This window comes from Corvus kubaryi, unplaced genomic scaffold, assembly GCF_017639235.1.
Source record: "Corvus kubaryi isolate FWS band 111438036 unplaced genomic scaffold, C.kubaryi_AGA036_p1.0 37398, whole genome shotgun sequence".
NCBI classification, from domain to species: domain Eukaryota; kingdom Metazoa; phylum Chordata; class Aves; order Passeriformes; family Corvidae; genus Corvus; species Corvus kubaryi.
This window is the reverse complement of record NW_024581137.1, coordinates 24,508,995-24,527,766: the sequence shown is the minus strand read 5'-3', so window position 1 is coordinate 24,527,766 and position 18,772 is coordinate 24,508,995. Positions and strand designations below refer to the sequence as shown.

The 18,772-nt window shown below is 42.0% G+C and overlaps 1 protein-coding gene across 8 annotated transcripts in view; it reads left to right on the top strand.

The window, feature by feature from the left end:
- CREB5 (cAMP responsive element binding protein 5) overlaps positions 1-18,413 on the top strand; it is a 258,000-nt gene extending 239,587 nt beyond the window's left edge. For 7 of the 8 annotated variants that reach the window (XM_042043551.1, XM_042043544.1, XM_042043545.1 and 4 more), the window contains 4 exons: positions 3,718-4,041; positions 9,194-9,421; positions 10,403-10,511; positions 11,655-18,413. In XM_042043551.1, the coding sequence (XP_041899485.1) occupies positions 3,718-4,041; positions 9,194-9,421; positions 10,403-10,511; positions 11,655-11,818 (825 nt within the window). In that variant the 3' untranslated portion in view covers positions 11,819-18,413. Of the gene's footprint in view, positions 1-3,717; positions 4,042-9,193; positions 9,422-10,402; positions 10,963-11,654 lie in introns of all 8 variants that reach the window. The other variant, XR_006018548.1, reaches the window with a different exon arrangement.
- Positions 18,414-18,772: the final 359 nt, after the last annotated feature.

Below are 18,772 nucleotides of genomic sequence, written 5' to 3'. Positions count from 1 at the left end.
TTCTGACTTCCTGTAGGATCAAAAGGGAATTTTATTTATTCACTTGATCAGAGGCAAAGCAGGCTGTTCTCCGTGAAAGATTTCTCTTGCTGTCTGTGTCACTCACAGTCATTTATTGAGATGTCATGACTGCATGGAAATCAGCTATAACTGATGTTGGTCACTGTGTTACTTTGATAAAATAGTAAAAATAATCAGTAAGGGGCAAAAGTCAGGAAAGGTGAGCACCTGCATTTCCTCTTGGCTTGAGGTTGGTGGGGATTTTTTATTAAAATTGACTTGTAAAAGGGAGAAAAAAGGGATTGTGCCCTAAAAGTCACTGGTATGAGGCTAGCAGATATTTCAGGTTTAGGTGAAGACAGGTCTGAGTAGCAAGTCTTCTGTTTCAGTCCCAATTTGCAAACTCCCAGGTCCCAGCGGGCTCTGATGGAGTCAGCCACACAGTTCCTGAAAAAACTGAACGGCCGCAGAATTGGATCCTGGGTTACCACTTCATTCTAGAGGGGATTTGGTAGTGTCGTCAGTCCAGCAAGCTCAACTTTTATGCCATCGGATTTTATTTGACACTAAACTGAAACAGCTGCTTGCAATTAGCACACATAAAAGAAACAATAACAACACTGCAGCTTGCCCTTCGAGTGCTACACGTACCCAGTGCAAAGAGTTTACCAAGTTCTGGTGATTTTCCCTCCTTCTGCTCTAACTAAAACATCAAAAACAATTGATCTCACTGAAGACCAAATGAAAAAAAAGTTTGTCATTCCCTGAATGTTTCTGATGGGCAGCAGTGACTGGTTATTGGAAGATTTAGCCTGCTCCAGATGTGGACATGGACAGGACTCTCGCTGCTGTGGAGCTGATCTAAGCATGAAGTTAAAGGGAGGCGATGGCTGTTGCTGCCCTGGGACAGGATGATGTAGAGAGCTGGTTTCTTACCAGGACTGGGATCCAGGGCAGCTGGCCCACCCTCCCATTGGGAACAGTGAAAAAGGAGCTTGTAAAATACACAGACCAAATGGAAATGACCCCTATTGACTGAAACCAGCTGCATGTCAGACCTCTCACTGTCTCTCTTGATTTGCTATCTCAAATAAATGGATGTGGTAGAAGGGCTATGGAAAGAAAACAAAATAATTTATTCTCCTTGAAGTTGTGCCACACTAGTAAGCCTCAGTTTTTACAGCTGAAAAAAAATGTTTATTCGCAGATTAAGTTTTTCCCTCCTTTTTTTTTCGCTTTGAAAGTCTGCAGTTTAGAAGACATACTGTAGTTCGGTTTCAGAGGTCTTTGACAAATACAGACATGGTAGATTTTGTAAGGTATTCATCACACAAAACTGCTGGCTAATGAGAGCTTGGTTATTTTGCATTTAGATCCAGAAAACAAAGTGACAACAGCTTTTGTTGGTGCTTTGTCTTAGACGTGCATGGTGGCTCAGCTCCATGAAAAAGGTCTTAGTGAGTTTTGAAGAAACATGACACAGAGAAAGACTTGGCTTATTAATGTGTTTCTGCCCGTATTTTTCCTAATACACTCCTAGGTAACACCAATTATTCTGAGCATTGTGAGGAGCTGCTTGCAGTAACCATGGTAGCACTTGAATTCAGAAACATTAAGGACAGCAGCTGTTCCAGTCCTCCATTTGATGGCCAGGATGGGTTACTGCTATTGATATTAGATTGACCTCTGTTTTAACTTTAGAGGTAGGGAAGGAGGTACTTAACCTCACTGGCACAGTCACCTTGATCTCTATTTTTGAGAAGATCGTCAGGATGGGACACATGCCACTTAGTTATGATTTGACAGACTTTCTTAAGGAAACTTCTTAAAAGTCATCAGTTCAGACTTCGTTCTTGCATGTGTTTTGCAAATATATATATATATATATATATTTTATTAAGTCTTGGTCAGACAATTGATCATTAGTGAAAGAAGTCACCAAATTTAGATTAATAGATCTATTAGAGTGTCTCAGTAGAATGACCTTCATGAAGTCTGAAAAAGCTCGTGGATACAAAAACTTGAGGATGACACTTTTAATTGAATGTTACTTCTTTTTGCTTTCCACAACGTTCTTTTCTTTCCTCTATTTTTATTTTTTTTTCCATTAAGAATTTGTTTCTTTCTCACTCACAGTTGTACAAACACAGTACAGTAATGTCTTGGAACATAGAAGCCTTTACCTGTGGCCTTGCAGTGTTGCAACAGACAGATGTTATTTCAATATAAAATAGACTGAAATCCCCATCTATAGGTTCTGAGTGTTCTGGCAGTCACTCTTTTTGCTTTAAAGACAGAACCAAATGCAGTTCAGCCTGGTCATTTTTCCTCTGCTGGCAGTTTTTAGTCATATTGGCTTATAGGATCTTCTGACAATCATATGTGACCCACAGATAGATATTGCTATGGGGAAAGGCTCAACTCTGTGCCTCCTACCACTGCATTTTTTCTACTGACTGTCCTACGGTGACATCTCTTACTGATGAGCTCTCTGCTATTCGTTCTATCCTCTGGCTGGATAATGAATTATGAGGTAGTTGATGGGTTATTCAAATCATGCTGGTCTGGCATCAAGTGATACCATGCTCCTCCTTCCTTTCTTTCTTATCTTACCATATTCTGCTAATTACTTGCATTAGTGAGAGTAGATCAATTGACTTCCTTGAAAATACAACGAGTTAAAGAGGTCTTGGGTGGCTGCTGTAGATAATGTTCCATGTTGAGCAAGATGCAGAACCATGGATATGAAGGAGGTTTCTACGGGTTTGGAAGAAACCCTTCTCCTAGCCGGCATCTGTGAGGCTCTGCCTTTGGCACACTCTTGTAGGATGCCAGTGATTTCAGTAGTCCGAGGGTCAGATGACACCAACAAGGTGTCTGTATGCCAGTACAGCTCATGGCTCTGGGATGACCCTGTAACTGTGCTGAAAGGGAACTTTTTTACTCTGTATTTCCACAATATCCTTTGTACACAAAGGCCCTATGCTGCAGTCCAGAATGTTTCAACCTTTCCCACTGGCCTTTAGGTGTTTGTGTTCAGGTAAAAGTGGACAAATCCCATTGATACTAAGGAAAGTTTTGCCCTGGTCAGATTCCAGAGCTCAATCCAGTGACATGTGGAGTACAAAACACAGAGAGGTTAGCATGGGATAACAGGACAACACACGCTTGAACTTTTCAGCAAAGAAGGAGGATCAGGTTGAGGCCACCCTCATTATTTTTCCGTCTTTCTAATGAAATAACAGGTTGGGTACTAGTATACCTGAATTTGAAAAACACGTCAATGCAACATATTTTCCAATGAGTCTTTCAAATAATATCTGAAGTAAAAACAAGACGGGCACTTTGTTGCATTTTTATTTTAATCAGACTTCCATTTTTAAAAGTTGCAAGACTACAAGCTTGATGAAGCTAATCCTACTGAGCTGGCCAAAGAGAGAGAGTTATTTTTCCTCAGAAGCACAGTACGAAATGTGTAACTGTTAGATTTCAATTCAGATGTATATATCTTTAAATATTTGCAGTGGAAAACTAGATAACAGCCCAAGAATATGTTCTTTCTCAAACTGAAATAAGATGCCTCTTATCAAGGGAGCAGCAAGAGAAAAACTAGATAAATCTCAAAACACAAGACAAGGCATCATTTCTGCAACAGCATTTCTGACTGGTCAGATCACCGTGTATGAATGTTGAATTTTCTGCCCTGTTCTGTTCCAGAGATTGAAGGCAGCACTGACTCATCATCCTGCCGCCATGTCGAATGGGAATATGAACACCATGGGCCACATGATGGAAATGATGAGCTCGCGACAGGACCAGACGCCACACCATCATATGCACTCACATCCTCATCAGCACCAGACACTGCCACCTCATCATTCATACCCGCATCAGCACCAGCATCCGGCACACCATCCTCATCCTCAGCCTCATCACCAGCAGAACCATCCCCACCACCACTCCCACTCGCACCTTCACGCACACCCGGCACACCACCAGACCTCACCGCACCCCCCGCTGCACTCGGGCGGACAAGCACAGGTAGACCTTCATGTCCTGCTGCATCGCTGGGTTTTGCTGTTTGGTGGAGTTAAAGCCTGATCTCTGTATTGTTTCTTCTTGCATGCATGTCTTGTTAGATACAAGCCCCTCAGGCTGCTTGTAAATGTCTGCTAATGGTGACGGGGGTGCTCAAATTTTATTTAGAAAATGGAGTGAAGCAACAACTTGTTTTGCTGCCTAATTTACTAGACATTTGTAATTTCTTACTTTATAAGGAGCTCCAAGGCTTTTCAGTGCTCTGAGCTCTGCAGATTGCCACATATCCTTTTATGGATGAGGTTTATTACAGAGATTGGGATATTACATATGTTGCTTAATGTGCTTGAACCTGAACTTCTCAGGCCAAGATTTAACAAGCTGTATGAGTTCTACCTGCAGAAATACATAACAAAGTCGTTAGTGAAATGAAATGGCACTGGTGTGTGTGTGTGGCCGGGGGAGGGTGTTCAAGACTGGAGATATTAGAGGTAGTTTAAAGGTAAGATACACCAGCTTAGAGGAAAAGATTAAATGATCCAGACCCTATGAACAGGACAGACATCTGCATAGTGTGAGAGAAAGCCAAGATTAGCCGTGAGTGCAGGCAGCAGTTGGTGCATGTTGTGACAGGAGAAAAAAGAGGGTGAAGCCAACCCAAGGAGAGAGACTTAAACAAAGAAGGCAATTTAGACTTGTATTCATGTGACAAGTCAGTGAAGGTCTCCACTGAAGGAGGTGGACTCAATTTCTGCACCACGTATATTGGCTTCAGCAATTTGGATAATTCGATATTTGAACTGAATGTTTCTTGAACTAATGAGCTAGCAAGCACAAACTTTAGCAGAGTCATTTTTAAGAGGAATTCTATTAATGTCTTAAGATGACAGGCTTCTGCATCAGGATCGTACCAGAAAAATAAAGCTCTGGGGGCAGTTACTGTAACATGGCAGGTCTGGAGAGCAAAGTTAAGGAAGACAAACAGGCAGTGCATAGAATGTGAGGACAAAAAGGAATGCCAGCCATAAGAAGTTGAATCTGTGAAGTATTGTGTTGCTTGCAAATACCTTTCAGACAAGCTCTTAGAAAACATTAAAGAAAATGAGAGTATTTGGCTGACATCCCAGTGTCCCACAGCATTAACTATTTACTAACATCTAGCTTTATTACAGCAGAGTCTGCAAGCACATGGGATTTCCCTAAAGTATTTGCTAATGTAAAATGAATTGTCAGCTTTAGAGAAACAGTCTAAGTAAGAGAGCAGCAGACTCCCCGGTGAGAAGATGTCCAGAGCTTTCCTAAGTTTACTTCAGTTTTTACTTTGTGAATTCAATTATTTTCCCATCTGTTAATGAGTTATTTTCCTTGGAGTTGTTTAAAAACTCCAATAAAAAGACATTATCTCATATCAGAGAAACCAAAAGTAACCTGATTGCTGTACTGGAGATCCCTGAGAGAGTGAGGATAAAGTTGTGCTTAGCCAACTGAGGACTCCGTGGATGAGATGGGGGAAATCACTTAACCTTCACTGAGGGGTTGGGAGGATAAACACGTTAATGCAGTTGAGGGCATCAGATCCCATGGTATGGAGCACTGCTGCAAAACATCCACAGCATCACTTTAAATGGGTGAGGGGAAAACTACCAGGGAAAACAGCTGTTGGGAAAAAAAACCTCACAGTTTTAAGGATAAGATCAGTGAGCCAGTAGCCCTCCTCTAGACTGACTTGAACAGGGACCTTGGCTTTTTCACACAGTTAGGACAGCTTCAATTTCTTGTGCTTCATATTCCCTGCTAGCTAGGCACCACTAAAGACTCAGGCAGGCAAGAAGAGATACAGGCACCAGGGCAGGTAGGCTGACTGGCAGCCACAAATCTGTGTCAGGGTCACTGTGTGCCCCTGCACCACACAGGGTCTGGAGCTGGGTCTGTGCAGTCAGATAAGCTTTGCCATGCCACTGGAGGCAACAGACCTCATGAGGGATCAAGGAGGTCTTCACCTTGTCCATGGTGTAAGTGTCACCAAGGGGATTGTACAGAGGGTGGTGGAGTAGGAATCCTAGGGTCAGTGGCTTCCCCAGGCAGCAGAGCTCTTGCTGTGCATCTGCTCCTCTGGTGCAAAGGCAGTAGGGATTTCTGAACAGATGCATCAGAGGGGAGAAAAGAAGGGCTTGCTGAGTAATAACCACATAGTTATTACTTTCAAAGCTCATCCATAGTCCCCATGGTAATGGCCTCTTTGGGGATCAGATTGCTCCAGCAGACGTTAATTTTATGGTGCGATTTACTAATTATTAACCTCCTTATTCTTCTGATTCTTCCATTCCAAACCACCTGCCAAATGACAGCACAGTCCATGCTGCTGTAAGCTGCATACTCCCATGCCGAGACTGTTGTTATTCTACACCGTGCCCTTCTGTAATGTTAGAATTCATTTCATGCTTTTCAGCTACCATTTTGATACACAGGAGCCCAAGGAATTATGCTTTCACAGAATGAGTGAATGGGTATTAGTTTTGTGGTAAGTTGCAAAGAACAGAAAGAAATATTGGATCAGGCATAAAAGTAGAAATCACCTTCTGATAGGTATCTTTCTGAGAAAGTGAGATATTTTACCAAGTTCTAGCTATGTTGCCTCAACTACTACAAAAATTATACTATTATTCTGCATTGGTCCTCTAAAGATTTCTTTATATCAAACTTGCCAGAGTGATAGCTCAAGCAGAGTAGGGGTTTGAATGCCATTTCAGTCTCTTAGCTGTCCTGTGTTTGTCTTCGTTACGGATACATGATTAGCATCCTCTAACAAAACCAAAATTAGCCTAAATTTTATATTTAGTTCATTTTCTTTCTTATGTCCTAGGCAGGGCAGTGAAATCCTGCTAGAGAATGATGCTTAGATGGTTACTAAGATATAATTTAACAGGGTTAAGAGCTATTGAGTAAGAGTCAGTTAATTATCCCACATGACATTATTAGTGGAATAATGGCAGCCCTTATAATTAATATCTGCCTGAAATGGAGAGAAGATTTTGTTGTTCTGAAAATGCACTCTGACTACCTAGAGACTGCCTGGCACATTTTGAAAACAAAATTACTCACTAGTTATTCAGGAGAAAATGACCATAAGAGAGGAATTAAAAAAATAATTAAAATTTTATAGTTACCTTTTTCTGCCTTTGTACCAGACTCCACTGAGAGAGTTAAGAAACAAGAAATTTTAAAGCTGAATGGAAAAGGAGCAAAAAGCGATAAGGAAACATAAATAACAGATCTCTGAAGTCTGGAAAGGTGTTATATGTGAAAAATGAAAGGTCTTTGATGAGATGTCAACATTAAAAGGTACTTCTGAGACCTCTGCACTCAGACATACTGCTAAAGAGGCAGCACGCCCGGCCCTGGTGGACAGGGAGCAGCTGGAATCCCTTGGCAGTGATCTCCCGGCAGAAGCCAGGGGATGCTGGTGAGAATGGGGGCTGTGCCCACTGCAGCTGCCATGGATCTGGCACTCCAACCCTCAGTGTGGACAGAAGGTTGAAGATTTTATCAGCAAACAGATGGAGTTCATGCAAGCTGAAATTTTAAACATCAGTCAGAAAATGTGGGGTGGCTTATTTATTTTTAGAAGGTTATTCTTCAAAACTTTTTTTCTGCTCCTGTGAGAGAGAGATTCCCTGACAGTGCAACATAAAGCTGGGAATAAATCTGACTTTACGCAAAAAGCGTTATCAGATGCAGAGAATAATTACACATAAAATTGCCATTGTAATTGCCACAAGTCAGCTGGGAGAGGGAGCAAACTATATTATAGACAGAAAAGCCACCTCAACTTCGCAAGACTCAAGACGATAGTATCATTTTAATTGAGACAGACGGAGGTGTTAGGCGAACATGTTAATTGCGGCAATTGAAATTCAGGGCTCAGTCTGACAAAGCTCTGAGTACGTCCACTCCCTGGAGTCAAAAGGAAGCACCTTGGAGGTTTGGGCCTTTGCCAGAACAAGAGGATTAATTTTGAGTCAACAATTCAAGTTTCCAGACTGTTCCAGACTATGCAGGAGTGGCAGCAGCAATGTGAGCTTAGTGTGAGCAATAGGATCCATGGATTGGGTTCCCAGACCCCAAGCAGAGGGAGACACAGGGAGTCTCCAGAGCCCCATAGCCTGAGTGCCACAGAGAGGCAGGAAAGCAGTCCAAAAACCTATTCCCAGGCAGTCGAACATTAAATCTGGTGCTGGTTCCTGACAGGGACATGGACATGTTCCATCTGCCCAGGAGGCAGTCAGAGCATAGTTTACATGGGACTGCCCCTACCATGCACCTTTTCTGTAATATTGTGGTCCAGTTACTCTCAGGAGCAGGATCAATACTCCCCTGCTTGAAAAAGCACAAACACATTTTTTTTCCATAGTTTTGTAGCAGTGGGCTGGATGTGGTGCGCTTCTACTCTCAAAGCTAGGGATAAATTGAATAAAAAGGAGTATAGCATCCACAGAGGTCAAATGGAAACTTCTGATAAAAGGAATATCCCTTCTCCACACAGTGCCAGGATATCAAAACATAGGTTCAAGCTCAGGTACCTAAATTATTTTTTTGCCCCTGAGGGGCAGTGAAGTCTGCTGGCCTTGTGCGATCCCAGCCCACTGCTTCCCAGCTCCATGCCGGTGCAAAGAGCTCTGCAGCTCCTGCCTCCAGAGATGGCAAACACTGAAGTGAAGATGGTGAAGCTTGGGAAATAGAAATGGCCTAAAATTTTGGAGGCAATTGGGGGTGGGGAGGAGAAAGAGAGAGACAGAAATTAGGCCACTACAGTCCTGTGCTTTGATGAAAACAGATCCTGAGAGAAACTGGACATTTCAGGTTTGAAACAGGTGGTGGCAGAGAATGCATCTAAGTCAATGTTTTTAAGAACTAACTCAAGGGGAAAAAAAATGTTCAGAGGATTGTTTCAAAAAAATCTCTACTTTGAGCATGGTAAGGATTTGCCACCAGCTGCTTTCAGTGGCATCTGGTGCAACTTTTGACTTGAGCCTGTTGCAGACCTTGCTGGGGAGCAGGCCACTCGAGTGTATGAGATCTCCCTTCCCATTTCAGCATCCCCCTCTGTAACTTTCCCCCCTCACCACCCCCTGCAAAACCTCTTCTTGCCCTGCAGGTTTCGCCGGCAGCACAGCAGATGCAGCCCACACAGACGATACAGCCACCACAGCCGACTGGAGGTCGCCGGAGGAGGGTGGTGGACGAAGACCCAGATGAGAGGAGGCGGAAATTTCTGGAAAGGAACCGAGCCGCTGCCACGCGCTGCAGACAGAAGAGGAAGGTCTGGGTGATGTCACTGGAAAAGAAAGCAGAAGAGCTCACCCAGACAAACATGCAGCTTCAGGTGCGAGCCACTGTCTGCACCCCTGAAGACACAGAGGGGCTCTTTGTGCTTGACTGACGGTGCCTTTGGGGCTACCCCCGCACAGTCAGTTCCTAGTGGGAGCTCAGGCACAATCAGTCTGTTAATCAAGACGTGTGTGCTTCAATTAAAGAAATAATTACATTTTAGCAGGATAAGCCAGGAAAAAGCTGTCTTGGGATTTAGAAGCCTTCACTAGATGGAGTTGTATTTATTTTCTTTCCTTGTCACTGCTTTTTGTGGGGATTTTTTTTGAAATGCCATTAACATGACTGTAAAAAATTTCTTCAGAGCAGGGCATGTAGTTAAACCCTCATTCAAAACCAGTGAGATAGAAGCACTGTCACCGTCTATCAGTGAGGAAAATCAACTGGATAGATGAAAATACCATGAATACGGTAACAAAAGCCCTTCTTACAGTGCTGTCCTTCTTATGGTGGGCACAGTACTTCTGCTTCATGCAGAAGTGTGCCTGTGTGCTGCCAAGGGCAGAAAACCATTTGTAGCATGGCACTCCTCCAAAACATTCTCCCACAAAACCCAGAGGTGTGAGCAGCACCCAGGCACTGGCTGCAGCCGAGCTGTAGGTGACAGCAGTCCTGCCACCATACCCCTGAGCACAGCAATACGGCCTTTGACCCCACGGGTGTGCCACCTGGCCTCACGCAGAGAGTCCGAGTATTTCCCGAGTAGATTGAAACACTGCCTTAAGTATCTCTGGTGCTGGGAAGTTAGTTCATCTGTCAGTTTATGTCACCAAATCTGGAAGCCAGACCGCCTTCAGAGGTTACAAAATAATGTCACTGACAAATGTTAACATAAATCCAGCACACAAGCACCTGAATACCTTTTATTGCAGTTCTTTCAAAGTTATGGAGCAGATTTTGTGTTCTTGAGTTTAAGCTTTGTGGAACAGCCTGGTTTAAACTTCGTTGCTAACCAAAGTCTCTCCTTCTTTTCTAGAACGAGGTTTCCATGCTGAAAAATGAGGTAGCACAGCTGAAACAGTTATTGTTAACACATAAAGACTGTCCGATAACAGCTATGCAGAAAGAATCACAAGGATATCTAAGTAAGTAGCTGGTATGTTTGCGCTGTCTCCACACTCCTCACAGGAAAGCAAACCTTCCAGTTCTTCCCTCCAGAACCCCTTCTTTGTCATATTATCACTTGAACCTGTCTTCTCAAACATCATCCGAGCCATCCAATCTCCTGCCCTTACTTATCCAGCCCCGCTCAAAACCAAAAAAGCCCCGGTTTGCATCCCACTCAGCAGAGCTAGTCTTCCCCACCCCTCCTTTCGGCAAGGAGATGCACACGGATGGACGCTCACTCCCCTGTGGAGGATCCTGCTTGAACTCACAGCTCCAAACCTGCAAGAGTCCTCCTGGGCACGGCGCTGCCAGAACCTTAAAATAACTCTCAAAAGGAAAGTTAAAAAGGAAAATATTACAGTCCCCTCCAGCGAAAATGGTACTGTGCCCTGACAGTGGCACAGACCAGGCCTGGCGCAGGTTTTCAAGGTTTGTTAACTCTTTTTTAACTCTCATCTTTCCTTTTATTTTTTCCAAAAATTCTCAGCTAACGGAGACGTTGAATCAATTCTTTCTAGTCGATGCATTTTGTGAGTGTAGTAATTTAGGGACAAATTCTCTGTTTCTCTCTAGAACAGTTTAGAAGAGCCTCAGGGCTTGCCAGATTGTGACATTGTCTTAAAATAGAGCCCATTTCTCTCCTCCGCATCACTATGCATCTGTCTCTTTAACAGTACTCAGAGAAAAAAAATACATAATTGCATTACATGCCTATCAGCTGTTGCTTGAATTAGATTTTCTGTGCTGCAGTGCACTGCACTCTAATTTTGATTCCTGCTGGAACAAATAAAGCATTTAAGCATCCCAACTGATTCTAAAGACCTTAAGATATCAGACTTCTTAGCCCAACATTGGTTTCAGTCATTAAGGTCTTGGACTTTTTTCAAGGTCTCAGCTCCTGAAATCAGGTGGATATAAGAGAAGTTGGCTTGAAAAGAATTGTGAAAACTAAAACAATCTTAAGACAGAGAGTGTTGGATAACTGTAATTATATTTTGAAATCCTGGGACTTGTGCATGCTTCAGGTCATCAGTATTTCCAAGAGTATCACCCAGCCTATCCTTTCTACTAGGATGGAAAAATGAACGTGTGTTGTCTCTGTGCCCTCAATCCCTTCCCAGGTCCCGAGAGCAGTCCTCCTGCAAGCCCAGTCCCAGCTTGCTCCCAGCAGCAAGTCATCCAGCACAACACCATAACGACCTCCTCCTCCGTCAGCGACGTCGTGGGAAGCTCCACTCTCACCCAGCTCGCCAGCCACAGAACAGACATCAACCCCATCCTTTAAAAGTGGTTGATCAGAAACTGCTGGGGGAGTGTGGTAGCGTATCAAAGCGTCCTCTCTGCTAAGGATATTTGCAACCGTAACTCAAGCCTGGAAGATTCCTCAGTTCTTGAAAGACTCTGGCTATTCATTTTTATAGTTATTAAAATGTCTTTTATACTTAGTTACATAAAAGGGAGTTACGCAATTAATATGCTATCAGCTTGAGAAATGCTTTGGTGCTTTCTCCATTTTTTTGGTACCAGTTACTTGTTTATAAACCTAACTGTTTCTGTACATAGTCACGTTTCCTTCTCACCAATCTAGCCTGCAGCCTCAGAAATACAAAGTTGTGTTAAACTGCAGCTTGTTAGCCAATGTGAGGCATGAAAAGTATTAAACAGAGTCAAACATAGGTAACTAGGAGTAATTAGGCTATAAATATAGAGCGAGGGCATCTGCTGACAGCATAATAAAAAAGAGTTAGCGTTGTGCTATCAGCAGACTGCGTCTTGCATTCAGAGCCTCTTTCAGAGCAGTTATATAGGATGTGGCTTCAGGACAAAATCAAGCCCAAATAGCGTGCTCTTTTGTCTAGCCCTCCCCCTTCTCCTCTCTCCCCTGCCCTGGCCTTTTTCTCCTACAGTTATTCTCACACCTTCCTTTTCCCTTCACTTTTCATTTCCCAGATTTTTTTTTCTTGGTTTTTTTTTTCATTCCAAGGCTTTCTCGCTTCCCTCTTTTTCTCGAAGAATGGTAATGAACAAGCAAAGACTTCAAGCCCACCTAAAAACTGTTGGCACGGCTGCTGCTTTCACTAGCTCTTCACCCGCAGTTGGGCTGCGCCAAGCATTTGGTTTTTAAAAAATACAAATGCTCCTGATTTAGTGTTTTTAATAAATAGGGAAAGGCGAAAACAGCGCAGCCACAGGTGAAGCAGGATGGTGAGCCAGCTGTGTTGATGCTATGCAGCCCTGTAAGCTTCTGTGGTGCAGTAGAGGCATAGCAAGCAACACCTGAGAGTCACAGAAAGTTTTGCACTGCCAGTCATTAATGTAGGAAAATCCATGTAGCATATAATAATTCGGAAAAGTTCTTTTCCCTAACCTGGTTGCGTTGTTCTAGCAATGAAAGCTAACAGCCTCAGGCTTCATGGGCTATAAATGAGAAATAAATCAGTGTAATGGTTCTGACCAGTTGGAAAAATGCCATTTTTAATTCCCAGGGAAAGACCTGCTCTCTGCAGGCATTCCTTTAAACGTTCACGGACTGATCCCAAGCTGGCAGACAGCAGCGTAGCTTCACAGACTTCAATGGCACTTAACACTCGTTTACCACGGGTAAGGAATTGTTCTTTAGGATGCTAAATAATTTTTAGAAGGCATGCAGCGGCTAGAAAATGCTGCAAGAATGCCAAGTCCCACACTTGGGATAAAATACAGTCCTGCAAAGAGGGTCTGGAAAAGAGCCTTATGCCACAATTAAGGTTTTTGTTTGGACTCTGAGCCTGCCCCTCAGCACAACTGATTTGCATCCCTGAGTGGTCCCAGTGATTGATGGGAAAATCAGACAGAGATGATGCCAGTTAATTATGCTTCCTTGCTGTATATGGGGACCTGATTTTGCTCTCAAATCTGTCAGCGGCAAAACCTCCCGCTGCTCGCCCAGGGAGCAGGCTCCGAGCTGGTGAAAAACATTCAAACATTCTGAGCTGCATCTTTAATAGCAAAATTCACATTATTCCCAGAAAATGCTCTAGCCCCGAACACACTTTGTTCTGCAGCAAAGCTCTCTTCCTCAAAGACTGTGTCTTTGGTCTTTAGAGGAGTTGTGGGTTATAAAAGGATGGGTCTTCTCCATGTAGGAGGAAGAGTGAGAAAACTGAAGAGTGAGGGGGCACTGAAAGGCGCAGGGCCTGTCTGGAAGGGAAAGCAAATTTCTGAGCATCATTCATTGCCGAATTAGTTCTTATCTCAGTGACTAACTTTTTATCAGTATTCTTTTCTCTAACAGCTTGCTTTCCATTTATGCAAATACATTCAAAAGAAGATTTTTAATGTACAGTGTAAATCTTGACTTGATTATATAGTCTAAGAACCAAAAAAAAAATTACGAAAAAATACAAATGTAAAGGATTTTCTATTATATTTTAGACAAACATATACTTTTAAAGTGTTTTAAATACTGAATCTATAATTTTTTTTAATCTCCAGTTGTAATAGCTAAATGGTTTTGCTTCATCACAGCTCCCAAGGGAATTTTTTTCAAATACGCTGTCGAGAAAAATGTTCCAGCTGAGTATCCACTATGTAAAAAACCCAAATAAGCATTTCCCCTACGTCTGAATTTCATAGTTCACCATCAAAAAGGAAATGCAATTGCAGGGTTAATTTTAAAAACTTTCCCTCTATATGGGTAGCACTTAAATACATTAAAAAATAAAAATCAAAGTTGTTGGTAATATTAGAATACCCAGTTGAGCTACACTGCACTAGAATTACGGTTTAGCTTCATTTTATTCAGTCTCCTCAATTAAAATATTTAGCTGTTAAAATGAAAGCCTCTACATTAAAAAGAAAAAAAAAAAAGGAAAAAATACAAAAACCTTGCCTAAGTTTTGTTAAATTCAGCAACTTGACAGTTTGACTGATGTGTATTATATATAGCTCAATTATTTCTTTTTTTAATGCTAACTAGGCAAGCCAACCACACATGTTGGCCTAAATGTGTAATTACAATGAAATGTCTCCTCTCTATACTATTGGCCTTTAGGTATAATCCTTGCTAGTGATGTGGAAATAAGTAAAGGATGAAAAGCTATTTGCTATCGCTTCTTGTAACTCTGTCACAGGTTCACAGGCCAAGACAACATGCAGCATATTTATATCGGCTGTATCATTGGGAAAAGGACCAACCGTACCAGGCACCTTATATGATTCGTCAGATTTGCTTCCACATTAAAATGCTCTTGTTTTCCAGGGGAGTGATCCTGCAGCCTTTCCTCCAGCTGCCGGTCCAACCGGGCACTGGAGGCTGCCTGAGCAAGGGCTACGGGAGAAGCCCCAGCCCTCTGTCTCCAGGATGTCCCTCTGCCCTGTGGTCAGTGGCAGCAGCCTCTTCCTAAGCACGTCACTCTAAATGCACTTCCCAGGCTCTTTCCATCAAGGAGGAATCCTGCTACGAGCTACTTCTGGAGACTGCTCCACTTTTCTCTTGCCCTGCCAATCCAGCTTGTTGCCAGGCTCACCAGGCTCTGTGCCCTATCCCACTGCCAGCGAAGGACAACACAGACCAGTTCCGTCATCCAGTCTCCAGGGCGCTCGCAGGGTGGTGAGCCTTGGCCAGTGCCTTGCTCAGGAGGAGGTGTTACCGTAGGTAGCATCTCTTGTGCATGACGTTGGAAGCAGGTTGGAAATCTCAGCCACGGACAACTGCAATACTTTGATCAGAAAGAAACGATGCTGCGATCCAGCTCCGACGCCCCCAGCCCCCCTTCCCCAAGTCAATTTATGCAAGCCATATTCATAACGCTGCCTGTGGGAGACAAGTAGTTTGTGTGCTATCATGGTGTGTTTTATAAGGACAACGACGATGATGATGATGATTTATGGAGAATTTCACGCTGTTGGGAGTTAATTCCTGCTACGAAGCTAAAAGTCTGCTGCCCATATTCTGAATAGTGGAAAGTCAATGGTTCAGTGCCTCAGTGCGTGTGGATTTAGTGTTAATGACTCAGTCCTGTTAACTAACAAGCCAGCTATAACTGTTGTTAAATGCCCAACTTTTGAGGATTCATATTTTTTTAAGCAACAATATTTAGTGTTGAAAACTAGCCTTTTAGTTTAGGCAAAATGTGCTTTTTAGCAGCTAATACCTTTTTTAAAAAAAAGCATATAGAGTGAATTTATGAAAATTCATGAGGACCAAAGCAATTTTAAAACAGGAATCTATTAATTTAGTATTCACATAGAATTTTATAAAGTATTTATTAATAAATGTTATTTTAACACATTCCATTTGAACAGTATTCTTGTACAGAATCTGTTTGGTTTTTTTTTTAAGTTACAATATTAGTTTTGCAATAAACAACTCTAGGTGTGTGTGCATCTTAATCTTTCAGGGTCTCAAGCAGAAGTCATCCATCTAAGATGGAAAAGCTTGCTGAGGTCAGTTGTACAGAAATTCCTAGAATTAAATGTTTTCCTTAAAGCAGCATCTGCTTTTTTTTCCTTCTTTTTTTTTTTTTTTTTTTTGTAACAATGAAACCAATTATAAACCTTCAGTTGTTTGCTATGTATTGGAAAATGTGCTTTCTTGTTTTAGAAAGCGTGAGTCAACGTATAACTGGAAAGCCTGTCTTTCTTTTTTTTTTTCTGCTTTTTTTTCTTTAAGGCTGATTTTATACATCACCACAGAAGATCTAACCCCATCCTCATTTCTTGTCTAATATCACATAGTGAGTTGCACTATACTGCCTTATCATTGCCTCTTCAGTCCTCTTACTAAGCAGTGTTCCTTAGATTTAGACCATTGAAGCTCCATTATACATCAGAGAAAATTACTGGAGGGGGAAGAAGAAAAAATTGATCTGTAGACATAAAACCTAAACTGTGCCTATAAAACAAAACCAGTTACAACTAATTAGTATCTTATTTCTACATTTCAATTATTTATATTCTTTTAAAATTGCACTTTAGCTCTTGCTCTCTTTCTTGCTCTCCCTTGTTGAATCATTTATAAATACTCTTGTAAAAGTTTTGCACCAGATACATTTATATGCTTTCACTGGTGGCATATCTACAACTTGTCTCTCACACCTGTCCGAGCGGAGAAGCTGAGACCAGCCAGTTTGCAGTGTGACTTAGACTTTACACCCTCTTCATGACAGCATATAAATGTTTTATTATGCAATGTGTATGATGTGAGGCGGCATCTAAGCTACATTTATAATCTCTCATCCCAAGAACCAAAGTGTCCTGTATATCGTAAGGTCAGGAGACTGGCTCTGTTGTGCATTGTGATGCACTTTGACTGTTGTCCAACTCACAGTAGCTGCAAAGCTGCAGTGATAACAGTGGCCATACTATGTATTAGAGTTCTGAATCAATAAAATATGTTGCCTTATAACTTGACTAGGGACAGCACCTTTAAAAAAAAAAAAGAAGAGACAAAAAACTTCTAAAGGCAAACAAAAGCAATAAAATCTCAAGCAATCTGAACACCAAAAAACAAAAAAGGTTCAATTTTTCAACATCTGAAATGATCATCTTACTGCAAAGACAAAAGAGACTGTTTACATCCATAACCCCTTTTTGTTTTTTTTTTTCCCAGAGCTTACAGCTATCTCAGTTTTATCAGTGGCTTTACACTTAAGAGCTAAATTGCTCACCATTATTGGTTTTCCATAGCTTTCAAAACAAGTCCTAGACTGCACAAGGCCAAAAATGTCAGTGTTCACACACACTCAGAGACAAGATTGATTCTCCAAGTGGAAATCTGATCCTTTCCCAGGCTCTCCTTGGACTGGAATCAATAACTGCAACTCGTTATATTTAGATGAATGTGTAATACCTGGGATTCAGGATCTCCAGTTCTACATTTATGCAAGTTAAATGTTAGTATTGCTGTTTGACCTGGTGGAACTGTTCACAAAGCCCATGGTCAGAGCCTGCCATCTGATGCCATGAGGGTCTTAGACCCAAGTATCTTTCTTGACTAAAAATCTGTGTGACAGCCTTCTGAATGAAGACTGAAAGCTCCTTCCGGCTTTGCAGAAACTGCAGCAGTGTCCTGGAGCAAGGGACATGGGAGGATTGATTAGGCATTTCAAGGGAAATGTCTTCCTTTCTGGAATCTAGGAAATGTCAGAGAAATATTTTCCCCACCCCACAGAGCTGAGATTGCAAGGAGTTCCCTGACAGACATCACCTTTAGCATGCTTCCACAAGACAAACTACTTTGCACGAAAGGTATATTCGCTCTTCTGAGTAAAAACAATTGCCACTGAGAGTTTTGCCAAGGACTTTATCATAGGGACCCAAGTGTTTCCCAGCCCATGGCCGTGAGCTCTGTATCCCTCTCTCTGTAGCAGCTCTCTTCAAACACTGGGTAGCACTCATCAGTGAACATTGCTTCTTCGGACTATTGCCATTCTCCTGGTTTTAAGGAACTTTTAGCACTGCTTGGAGTAAGCCTAAACTATCGAAGTTTATATATAAATATATATATATATATATATTATATTAAAAAAAGGTGCTGTCACAGTAAGTTTTGGGCTTGAGGTTGTTTGTATTGTATGCAAAGGTTTTGTGTTTGTATGTCTGTTTGTTTTATTATGTAAAGCAACCACCTTCCTTACTGGAGGGAGATACTTTTTTTTTGGTACATAAATGTAAATACTTGCTGCAGCATTTAATATGTTTAATTTTATGTTAAGCTTTTTGTTGCATTGTGAACCCATTATTGTTACAAATGGACAATGAGTTCATTGAGACTGTTCAACTAGGTCAGATTTTTACATCTCTTTCTAGCTAGAAGAGAAAGGAATTTTGTGCATTTGTACAAATGTTAATAATATCACTGCAATTCCAATATAATAAAGCACTCAAATACAAATAAATCCAGTAGTTTGTCTGTACCTATACTCCAGACATTTTACCATACGGATAACTCCTGCAGTTAAACCAAGCTACTCTTCACTGATTTCTGTTATGACCTACGACCCCTCATCTCCCTCCAAACTGGAGGAGGAGCACGGTGCAGGGTATGCTCCTGCCTGGTGGCAGGAGCAAGGCATTGTGCAGACCTTACGGCTCACCATTGTCCTCCGGCAGCTGAGGTGACTTGGTAAGAACAAGTTCTCTGAACTTCTTCCAAGCACGGAGGCTGCAAAGCCTCAAACAAAAAGACTTACGTGGTGGAGCCTGACATGAGGCCTCCACATAAGGATGAGACAAGCTGTTACTTTACTTTTCCTTG